The sequence below is a fragment of the Podarcis gaigeae genome (genome assembly GCF_964106915.1).
Source record: "Podarcis gaigeae genome assembly, chromosome: 14".
Lineage (NCBI taxonomy): Eukaryota > Metazoa > Chordata > Lepidosauria > Squamata > Lacertidae > Podarcis > Podarcis gaigeae.
In genome coordinates this window covers 3,601,931-3,613,447 of record NC_139690.1, presented here as the reverse complement: position 1 = coordinate 3,613,447, position 11,517 = coordinate 3,601,931, and the positions used below count along the sequence as shown (strand labels likewise).

Sequence of the window (11,517 nt, the reverse complement as noted above, 5' to 3'; positions counted from 1 at the left end):
TAATTCTTCACGAAAAGGTCACAATAGCAGTGGTGGTTATTCCTAATAAGCCATAGGATTTTGACACTCTGAACTGAGCTAACTGCATAGGCTATCACATACAAGGCTATCAAATTCAGTCACATTTAACACTGCTAAATTATTATAGCTTGAGTTTCTGTACAATATTACATAAAATGCCATTCTTAATATTGCAGAATTTCAAAACTCATATTGAAACTCATCCTAAGAAGCCAAGATATGCAGAACAAGTCACTTTGGCTCAATAACTAAACAACATATATCCTTTCTTGTGACACTGGACAAGCTCAAAAGGCAATTAACTATGCTGAAAAATACACATCACTAATCTCACAATTCCCACCATTGCTAAACCTAGTTTACGGCATAGTCATGAGATCTCAATTTTACCTTTATTTCTACATTATTTCCATTAAAAGCCAGGTTTTCGTTCCTTCCTTCTTAACCTGCAGGGTCGTCACCCCCCCCCCCATTTCTCATCTTTAAGATCACAAAATCTGTTGTTTATGCAGCAAAATTGCATACAACCCCTGTCCTGCCCCATGTTCACACTTAAACTCCCAAGGAGCTCATTTTACACAAGCTTAATAGCAGGCCCTATTCAGCTCAGCAGGTCTTACTTCCAGGTAAGCAAGCTTGCACAGGATCAGGCTATGTGAACACATAAGAGTATAATCTATGGCTTTCCAAACTGTGGGTGGGTATATTGTTTTTGTCCCTTTACCTATGCCACATATTTTTGTGTTTTTATATTGTAAACTGCTCTATGATCCTCAGCTGAAGGGCAGTATAGAAAAATAAATAAATAAATAAAATGCACTTAGGACTTCAGTGAAAGCTAATCAAGCCAATATACGAACCATAATTATTAGTGGAGGTTGTTACAATTTTATCCCAACTTCCCTCCAAGGAACTCAAGGCAGCTTACATAGTGCCCCCCCAAACCCTGGTGAGGTGAGTTTGCAAGTGTGCGTCTGTCCCCGAAGGTCACCCAGTGAGTTTCATGACTGAGAGGGGATTGGAATCCTGGTGTCCCAGGTCCTAGTCTGATAATCTACTACTTATTTTCTCAGTGCTCTTGGTTAGAACATGGGGAGGGTTTTTTGCTGCCCCCCTCGATTCCTGTTACATCTGCTTGCTAGGGTTGTCACCTGTCCTGTATAATACAGGTATGTCACCTATTCCAATGGGAAATGCTACATCCTGTATTGTTACAGTTTTGCCCTGTACTTCAGGTCTTCTCTCTCTCCAAGTACACGTCTTGGAAAGGTTGTGGGAGAGGTCATGTATTTAAGCTCTGGGTAGCCAAGCACAGACAGATTTACCATTTCGTGTGTGCGCGTGCCTGCCTGACGAAGTCCAGAGGGGCATCCTGTGAGGCTGCAACAGACTGAAGTCACTTCAGTAACAGATGGGGGGGGGCCGCCCCCAGCCGCCCCACCCTGTCCTGTATTTTGCCAGAACAAAGGTGGTAACTCTGCGCGCTTCCCAGTTTTATAAGTATTTCAACGAATAAACAGATATACGTAAGCAATGACAACAACTATCCAGATTATTGGGGGGGGGGTGAATGTGAAGCGACAGAGGGAGCCCCCCCCTCATTTCCTGCTCCGAAGCTTCTGTGCGCGTCAAGTTCCCTTAACCCCCCCCCCAAAAAACCCCTCCAGGCGCCCCATCCCATAATATCCCCCCAGCCTCCCGCGCCAATACTCACCAGTCCCCCTCCTTTCCGGCCCGCCTTTCCTCGCCCCTTCCCCCACAGATGTTCCTCAAGGGACGACCCTGCCCCGGAAGCAAACGCCACCGGACAGGAAGCGGCGGCGCCACCAAAAAGCGGACGAGGCGAAAAGAAAACGGGGGTTCTTCGACTCCGCCCACTCGCCCCGCCCCGGCAGACGCATGCGCGGAACACGCCCAAGCCCAGCTAGGCGGAATCTCTATGGTGGTCGAGCGACGTCCTCTTTCGATTTCCGGAGCGGGAGCTTCCGCTTCCGGACCGAGCAGCCTGAGGGAGCGGAGGGAGAAGAGTCGTGCGCTGATCCGCGTCGGTGGCCCTGAGAGGCGGGAGGCGCCGCGGCCTCCTCCTCCTCCTCCTCCTCCTCCTGCAGGTACCGCCTTCTGCCGGGAAAGGGGCGACCCTGTCGGGGCGGCGCCCGGGAAAGGGAGGCCTCCGCCGCCCCGGGAGGCAGCGCTGCTGCTCCTTCGCCGTCGCTGAGAAGAACAAGAACCGCGGCGGCGGCGGCACCAACAATAAGTCTTGGTTGTTGAAGTGGGGTGGTTGAAAATGCTCCTGCTCTGCCCGGGCTTTCGTGTGGGGAACAGTCGCGCTCTTTAAACTTTGTAGTTCTGGCATGGAAATGTTCTTCTTCTTCTTCTGTTTGTTAATATGCCGCCTTTTCCCCAGGCCGGGACTCAGGCGCCTTACCCAAGTCGAAGCAGCACAGACATAATACTGTACAGAAAGCAAAACACCTGTGAAAAGCAACACTTAAAAAGTTACTGAACCCCAAAACAATATTTTTAAAAATCTATAACAATGCTGTTTTGCTGTACAGTATTATTATTATTATTATTATTATTATTATTTAGATGCTCTGTGGTTTTAAAACAGGGGTGGTTAACCCCCAAATATTGGGGCATGGTTCCCCACCCTAATCTTCCTCGTCCTGCCCCAGTCTCCACTTGCTTTGGCAGAGGTGGAAATCTCTCATACAATCATAGAGGGTCATCTAGCCCAGACCCTTCAATGCAGGAATCTCAACACACAGTTCCCAATCCAACTTGAAAGCAATACCGGATGGACCCTACATGCTAGCAGTTTTCTTAAAGCACCACTATGAAAAGAAAAACATGGTAAAGGACAGATGTTGCTGGGCTCTGTGGGGAGATGGATATTGCCTGCTCATCCAACTCTGGTGATCTGATCAATTGTGTCTGGTGTGGGCAATGGCACACACCCACACATACCATGCAATCTGCAGGCATCAGTTGAAGTGGGTGGTGGCTGGTTTGGGGTGTGGGTGTTCTGTACACATGTTTGTGTGTGCAGGAATCCTTCCACTCATGCAACCCCTGGGACAGGTACCTTCAACCTTTTAACCCAAGTATGCATCTGGGGATCCATTTTTTAATCATAGAAGGGACCCTGACGGTCATCTAGTCCCCCACCTGCCATTCAAGAATCTCAGCTAAATCATCCATTTGCAAGCCCACGTCCTAAACCCTGTCCCCGAAGCCTACCCCCCCCCCCCCGAAATGAGACATGACAATAATGTATGGGTTTAAATTAGGCCACAACTTTATTGAATTTTAGGTGTAGGAACCTTGGCTTAGGCCTTGGAAGGTATCCCTCTCAACCCAACGGGCTGAGGATGCGCAGGGCAGTCAGGTGCAGTGGGAGGGGACTGTAAAGCATAAACCTACAGAGCGTGCCCTCACCAAAGCCGGGAGTTTGACCTACTTGCCGCTGCTCTAGGGCCAGTGACTCCAGTAATCCACACTTTAAGGAGCACTGCAACGCTGCCAGTGGGGGTGCATGAGGATGTCACCCCCCATCTCAAAGATAGACTAGGATACCGACCAAGGCCTAAAAACCACCAAAGTTGTGACGAATTGCTACTGGGAAGGCGAAACCTGCCAATGCAGGGAAATTCCTTCCCAGTTCTGAATACCGCAGCAATCTTCCGACCATAGCAGCACCCGCTGACCTAGAAAGCAAGAGGTTAGCCTGCAAAAGAAGACCATGTTATCTTTTTAGGGAGGGTTGGGTGGGTGAATCTGGAAGGAAACCAAGTGAGTCCACTCTAGGCCAAAGGGCATCGGCCTTTTTTCCTGCCCCTCACCGCACCCCCAGCTGGTAGCCCATTGTCCTGCCGAGATGATGGCCACCCTATAGGAAGGTGGGTGGCACCTGGCCAGGTAAGCCCGTGCAGTGTCACAAACCCTGCCCACCTCTTGGGAGGGGGCGAGCAGAAATTGCTCCTGTTGCAACCCACCTTGGATCAGTTGAAGACCAGTACCGTAGAGGGTTGGCTAAAGGTTTGTGCAGCCTCCACCTAATTTTCCAAATCCAAAGAATTTTAGGTTAAAAATGATAAAACTCCCACCTTTGTCATTTGAAACTCCACTGGGTTTTTACAGTGTGTGAGTTTCCTTGAGAAAGCTATGCCCAAGAAGGTGTTCCACAAATAAAATTATAAATAAAATAAAATTATACATTAAAATATTTATTCCTTCTCCTTTATCTGCCTCTTGGGGTAGGGCACAGAGCATAAAAAGAGTTATGTAATACAGTTTTTACACTGCATAATAACAAAGCAGCTGAATGCAGCTAAAAGCAAACAGCAGCAAGTGGGTTCTTTGAGGCCTTAAATTAGTGCAGAAGAAACTCTGTGACTGAAGTGCTAAAGGTATGCAAAAGAAATATAATTGCTTACTTCGTGTGCTTTTAAATTAGAAAAGCCACAGTACTACCTTGTGGAATTTCCAATTCAACTCCACTGTCTTTAACATCCCTAACACTATTTTTGCTCCCTGTCTAGGTCATTAATTGTTATGCTGGATTTCCTAGGCTTTTGGTGAAAGTTGCAGCAGTTTCAGATCTGTGGATGGTCAACAACGGTTTTCTGCCCTTCTCATGAGCCATGGCCTACCAGCTCTATAGAAATACCACGCTGGGGAATAGTCTTCAGGAGAGCCTAGATGAGCTCATACAGGTAGACTGTAGACTTTGATGCCCTTGTAAGCCTGAAGAGCCCAGTGCTGAATTTACACCAGGGTTATGTTCTGGCCCCCTGAATGAACATAAGTGGGGAGCACCCTGCTGCACCTCCAGCTCACAAGGAGACTTTCCTCAGAGCCCAAAGGGAGCATCCTCTTCAGGATCCTGGAATGCTCTCCTCATGAGCCAGAGGTGTAGCAGTGCTTTGTTGAGGCTCTTCAGGTCTCTCCCATACTTCCAGGTTTCTGGCACTGTACAGTGATATCTCGGGTTAAGTACTTAATTCGTTCCGGAGGTCCATTCTTAACCTGAACCTGTTCTTAACCTGAAGCACCGCTTTAGCTAATGGGGCTCTTGCTGCTGCTGCGCCGCTGGAACACAATTTCAGTTCTCATCCTGAAGCAAAGTTCTTAACCTGAGGTAATATTTCTGGGTTAGCGGAGTCTGTAACCGGAAATGTATGTAACCCGAGGTACCACTGTACATGACTTGAACACACGTAAATGGTGGGATGCTTGTACAAGCCACAACAGATATTCAAAATATGACTGAATAAAATGTAACATAGTGTTTATTTGCTCTTTCCCCCCTCCCTCCCAAGCCTTGCATCTTGTGTGGATTTATAAGTAAAGATGAAACACATTAGTGTAATGGTAAGAGGAAATCCATAAAGGAAGATGGTCCTTCTAACTTTTCAGTGCAACCCCAACATTTAAAGTTTAAACTTTTTAAACTGAAAGCATAAGACTTGCAGTCTAGCAAACTCCGTGCCAGAAATCAAATGCTTATTTGCTAGACTGGAAAAACTGAAAAAGGGCAGAATACCCATGCTAAGACACACACAGACCTGACTGAAATATGTTAAGAGGGTAGCTAATTTTTGTATTGGTGTTCAGGTAAATATGGAAAATCATTGGGACTGTACTGGTTAGAATTTAACAAGGGAATTTTCTATCTTTTGTTAGAATTGTGAAAGCATATTTTTTTGTTCAGGCCTTTTTAATTGGATTGGTGTAACTGAGAACAGCCACAAATTTAATTTAATTGTCAGCCTGCTGATGTGTTGTTTAGATAGTGGTTTAACATTTTTGTTTAAAGTGTGTATGATTTTATTGTTGCTATGTTGTCCATTGTGTCCTACCCTAGGATCATTGATTTGGTGGAGGGAAATAATAAATTAATAAAGGAATTTTATAGTGGTGATTACAATGTTTCCATGTAATCAGAACTGTTGTAACATAAAATTTTGGAGAGATGAGCTTGTATTCAATATTAAATGTAATTTATCCTCAAAGCTGAATGTTTTTATTTTTCTTCTCCATTTTAGTCTCAGCAGATCACCCCCCAGCTTGCCCTTCAAGTGCTACTTCAATTTGACAAAGCTATCAATTCTGCATTGGCACAACGGGTCAGAAACAGAGTCAATTTCAGGGTAAGAAAGCTAAATGCTAATGAAGAGTAGCTAATGGCTTCTACCATTTACAGTAACTGACTTAAAATGGGTGCAGACTTCTTTTGACTCCAACTTGCAGCGTCTTCCTCTGAAGCAAGTTGGTATGGAAAATCTTCCAACTTTTTTAAAAAATAAATGTTAGGAATCAGCAAAAATGTGGACTCAGAAGAATATATACTTTGATGTTCCAATGCAGTGCAAAACTGGAGGAGGCACCTTGGTTATTTTTTCTATATGTTGACATTATTTTTTCCTGATTTTTTAAAAATGTGGTTTAGTGTTTTATGTGAGCCATCTTGGAAGGATTTATAAAAGGTGAAATATATGATATGGAAAGAAACCAGCATATGGACTTCGTGTCCTGAAAGGTGGATATAAATCATTATAACAAATTAGTTATAAAATGTTGGTGGCAGGACATGCAATAGTAATACAAAATTTCAAATAATTGGGTGAGCTTTGCTATATGCCCAAGGGCTGGACTGTGCATTGGGTGGGGGGAGGTCTAATTGTACTTCTCAGTCCGGCATTTGGCTGTTCTAATTCTCTCCTTTATTCTGTGTGGGTGCTTTTTTTTCCCCTTTAATCCTACCACAAGGTGGCACAAGAAGCACACCCTTCAGAATTACTCTGTGGCACAAAAATGAGTGAAATAATTCCAAAGAAGTTTTTCTTGAAGTTACTTAGATGTTCTTTTCTCTCTTTCTTCCCTCCCCTGTTCGCTCCTGAAGGGCTCCCTGAACACATACAGATTTTGTGACAACGTTTGGACATTTGTACTGAATGATGTTGAATTCAGAGAGGTCACTGAGCTTGTGAAAGTGGATAAAGTGAAAATAGTAGCCTGTGATGGAAAAAGTAAGTTCTGGAATGTGATGTTTGTGAAGATGCTGAGATCAAGTGGCAGAGTAGCAATAGATTATTTATATATATATATATTGCACAAGAATTACAGCTGTCGGTAAACCCATGAGTCTTTGATGAGAAAATTTTGCACAAAGCATATGAAAGGCTTCTTCTCCCTCCCCTTAAAGTATCCTAAAATACATTTGACCCATTGTTTGGTGGTGGTGCCACCCCAGTCATGAAACTTCCTTTCCTTGGTAGCACAGTACATGGTGAAAATTTACTGACTCTCCTAACCATTCAGAGACTATGTTTGGTTTAATTTCAGTTATTTCAACCTCTAAACTTCTTATTTCACACATGTTTTTGTTTTACTGTTGGTTTTTTATTGTATTTTGACTCTCTTTGATAGTTTTATTTTGATGTAAGCCGCTTTTGGGGTCATTTTTGAGTATAAGTGTTACATTAGAATGCAAGATAAAATAAGACCTGGCTATTCTGGTTCTTGAATTGAGCTTTTCAAATGAGAGAGTTCCTCTGTCACCTGCCCTGCAAGTCTCAATTAAAATGGGATTTTCTACCAGGGCAGGATTTTATGAAGAAAGGATGTGTTTGGGTTTTAACCTGATAAAAAGTGGCAAATGCATCTTGGTTGCTATTGTGTTTATATCCCACTAGTTTTTATTTCGTACAAGTTATGTACCGCTTGACTGTAGGAAACCTCAAAGCAGTGTACTAGCTATAACTTCTCAGCCAAATTGGCATACAATTAAAAGCCATCACAAGGGGTACTAAACATTAGAGATGTGTGTGTAGCTCTTTCTTTTGGTCTCTGGCAGCTGGTGTAATAGTCCATCCAGCTCTAGATTTTTCCCTCCAGAGGAAGGTGGCAAAAGTATCTGCAGGTGGGGCAGGGGGTTGGCTGATGGTCAAAATGCCAGGCTACAGACAACACCTCAACATTTCATTAGGGAAATGCCCTTTAGCCACAATGGGTATTTGTTGTGTAATTGCTGTGTGTGTCTAACGCTGTTTGGAAGCAGAATTTTAAGTGTTTACACTGCACTGCAGCAAATAAAGGATGTGTTGCCTGCCTATGAAGGCCTAAAAGCCAACTGGCTTGGGGCAATGGATTTCTAGAGTCTCTATGGGGAAAGGCCATAGCTTAGCAGTAGAACATCTGCTTTGAATGCAAAAGATCCTAAGCACACAGCATCCTAATCCACAGCACCTCCAGTTAGGCCTGGGGATATTCCATCTGAAACTTTAGAACTATTCTGCTGCTATACAGGGTAGACCAGGAACCTGTGGCCCTCCTCGTGGCCATGCTGTTTGGGGCTGATGGAAGGTGGAGTCCAACAACCATAGGCTCCCCATCCCTGCTATAGACAATGCTCAGCTTGGTGGACCAATGGTCTGAATTGGTATAAGGTAGCTTTCTGTTTAAATCAACCCTTTATTCAGTACCTCAAGAGTTAGAATCTCTTTATTTTTTAGAGGAAGGACCCTAGAGTAGAATAGGGGTAGACGACATGGTTCCTGCTAAGTGTTGTTGGACTCCAACCCTCACCAGCCCCAGCCAGCATGGCCATAGTCAGGGATTATGGGACCCATAGGCCCAAATATCTGGAGGGCAGCACATTGCCTGTGCCTGGACTAGGGCATATGCTTTGTATGCAGAAGGTCCCAGGTTCAGTCCCAGTATCTCCAGATGTGGGAGAGAGAAAACCCCTGTCTGCCATGTTCTTTTTAAAGCAGGAGTGGGAAACCTCAGGCCCTATATAGCTCTTGGGACTCTCCCCAAGCCACACCTCTCAGCAGCCATTCTCCAAGCCCTTCTTGGGTACTTTTGCCTGCCTGGAACATGTCATTGAAGTGTGACAATGCCTCTTACTTGCCTGGATGGAGAAATGGGTGTATGGGTGCAGAAATATCTCCACTTCTGCATGGATGGAATGTGACATATTGTACAGAGGAGAAGCTTCCATGCATTGTTCCACCTACATGTGTTTCAGGCCCCACCCATTACTGGTATGTGCTGCCCACCCCACCCCAGAAAGCTTCCCTTCCCCTGCGTTAAAGACAGTGAAGCAGGAGCTGACAAAAAAGTTGGCACCCTTGTATCTTAACAGCATTGCCTCTTGAAGGATCTTCTTACTTACAAACTTATGTGCCTTTATATATATATATATATATATATATATATATATATATATATATATATATATGCAGGTTTTGGTGTCCTCGGGTGTCTTCCCGTGTAAAAGTTGGGGTGTCTAGGCGACGTTTCGACGAGGTCTCACTCGTCATCTTCAGTGCAATACAGCCATCTTCTCAGGAAAACTCTTCACAAAGTTCAAGAGGTCAAGACACAAAGACTTTAGCAACTAATCCACACCTAATGACCCACCTAAGTGGTACTCAGGATATCACTCAAGAAATCACTCAAGGTATCTCTCAAGTAATTAAGGAACAAAAGAAGAAAAGGCACACTAGCCTGGGAACTTCCTCTCTGCCCAGAACATTGGAGGCTAGACACCACACCCCCTCTACAGTATTTATAGGAACTCAAACATTGAGATCCCGCTCTGTTCCAGTAACAAGAAGCCGAAAGCACCAGCCTGAAGATGACGAGTGAGACCTCGTCGAAACGTCGCCTAGACACCCCAACTTTTACACGGGAAGACACCCGAGGACACCAAAACCTGCATTCCTGTACCCGTGAAAATCTACGAAAGCAAATATATATATATATATATATATATATATGCAGGTTTTGGTGTTCTCGGGTGTCTTCCCGTGTAAAAGTTGGGGTGTCTAGGCGACGTTTCGACGAGGTCTCACTCGTCATCTTCAGGCTGGTGCTTTCGGCTTCTTGTTACTGGAACAGAGCGGGATCTCAATGTTTGAGTTCCTATAAATACTGTAGAGGGGGTGTGGTGTCTAGCCTCCAATGTTCTGGGCAGAGAGGAAGTTCCCAGGCTAGTGTGCCTTTTCTTTCGTGAAAATCTACGAAAGCAAATATATATATATATATATATATATATATATAAAATCAGTCTTCCTTCGGCACATAAATGCAATTTTTGTAACTTGCTGGTGCAGTGTTAGATACTGAAGAGTTTCAGAAGGGTGCAGTCAACAGCCCTAGAGATAATGAGAGTGAGCCACTGTTACTGATTGCAGTGTTTCCTCCCTAACTGCCTTCTGTTCAAAACTGGCTCAATCCATATGAAAAACCTGGTCTATGAAGTTTGTATACAGCTCCCCATACAACTTACACCAGAACTTCAGCAGGAAGGGTTTCTAGGTCAGTGGTAAAGTGTATGCTTTGCATAAGGAATGTCCCAGGTTCAGTTCTTGGCATCTCAGCCTGACTCCCTGAAATTTTTTGCAACTGGCAAGACACCTGGAAAGGTGCCAAGCACATGCAACAATTCTTAGATATATGGATCAATGGCCCAACTCTTAGGGTAGGGTTTAGAATGAAATCAGTGAAAAGAATTCAGTAATGTAAAAAATAGGCACAAATCTCTTAGTTTCATTCAGGGTTCACGGAAGCCGTGTGGAGCTAACAAAAGTTGGAGAGCTGCTCATAAAATTTGTGAGAACTCATTTTGGACTTGGAGTTGTCTTTAACAGCAGTGTCCTGTTTTAAATTGTCTTATTCTCACTTCCAGATACTGGATCCAATGCTGCAGAGTGAAGAGGAAGATGGGTCCCTGTGCCAGCAATGTCTTTAAGAGGCTGCAATTCTGAGAGAGGAGGGTGGCCAGAGAGTGTGTGGATGACTATTTTAATGATGCAGATATGAGTAATCCATGCTGGAATGCCTTGTGGAACTGTCTTGGCAGAAGCTCTGTAGAGCATCTTTTGAGTTCACCTAAGACATGAAGGCAAAGAATATTGCTTTTTTTAAAAGAGAGAAAAACAAAAAACTAAGGATTAAATGTTGTTGCTTTTTGGTTCATCAAGGTAACTTCTCCAATAAACATTTTATTTAAAACTTTTAGATGAGTGGTAAGTAGGCCTGTGTCCTTTTCTTCTGTGAATAGGAATCCCTGGATGGGTTAAAGGAATCTTCTATCTTGTGTATATACAATCAACAATGTACATAATGTCTAAGGATGCCCCAAATTGTAATTACCTGGGAATCTACACAAATTGAGAACCCCGAAAAAGAGATTAAAAAGTCGGGGGTCATCTTATACGCCGGCTCCAAAGCAGCAGCAGCTGGCGGCGGGCTCTGCTCCATGCTGGGTGGCTTTCTCCCAGTGTGGAGCTGCCCAGCGTATTAGGCGACTGGGCTTATAAGACGAACCCCAAACTGCAGCTGCCAATTGGGGGGGGGTCATCTAATATGCCCAGTCGCCTAATACGCCGGAATCTACGGTTTTCTAGTTCTGTATTTTACCAGAACATATGGTGCAAACAGGCTTTGCTAGTATAAAAGGGTAACCACCCCCTCCCCTCACAG

The 11,517-nt window shown here is 44.3% G+C and overlaps 1 protein-coding gene across 1 annotated transcript; it reads left to right on the top strand.

The window, feature by feature from the left end:
• The first annotated feature begins 2,014 nt into the window (after positions 1-2,014).
• Positions 2,015-11,052, top strand: GTF2A2 (general transcription factor IIA subunit 2). Its single transcript, XM_083712266.1, has 5 exons — positions 2,015-2,129; positions 4,563-4,736; positions 6,069-6,173; positions 6,926-7,052; positions 10,721-11,052. The coding sequence occupies exons 2-5, from the start codon at positions 4,665-4,667 to the stop codon at positions 10,744-10,746; spliced, it is 330 nt and encodes a 109-aa protein (XP_083568392.1). The 5' UTR covers positions 2,015-2,129; positions 4,563-4,664; the 3' UTR covers positions 10,747-11,052.
• The last annotated feature ends 465 nt before the right edge of the window (positions 11,053-11,517 follow it).

What these genes read in the sequence shown, in the direction of transcription:
- GTF2A2 (XM_083712266.1), top strand. Translation starts at nt 4,665, where the DNA reads ATGGCCTACCAGCTCTATAGAAATACCACGCTGGGGAATAGTCTTCAG. An exon ending in GCCTAGATGAGCTCATACAG is followed by an intron (nt 4,737 to 6,068) that starts GTAGACTGTAGA and finishes TCTCCATTTTAG; the next exon opens with TCTCAGCAGATCACCCCCCA. An exon ending in GAAACAGAGTCAATTTCAGG is followed by an intron (nt 6,174 to 6,925) that starts GTAAGAAAGCTA and finishes TCGCTCCTGAAG; the next exon opens with GGCTCCCTGAACACATACAG.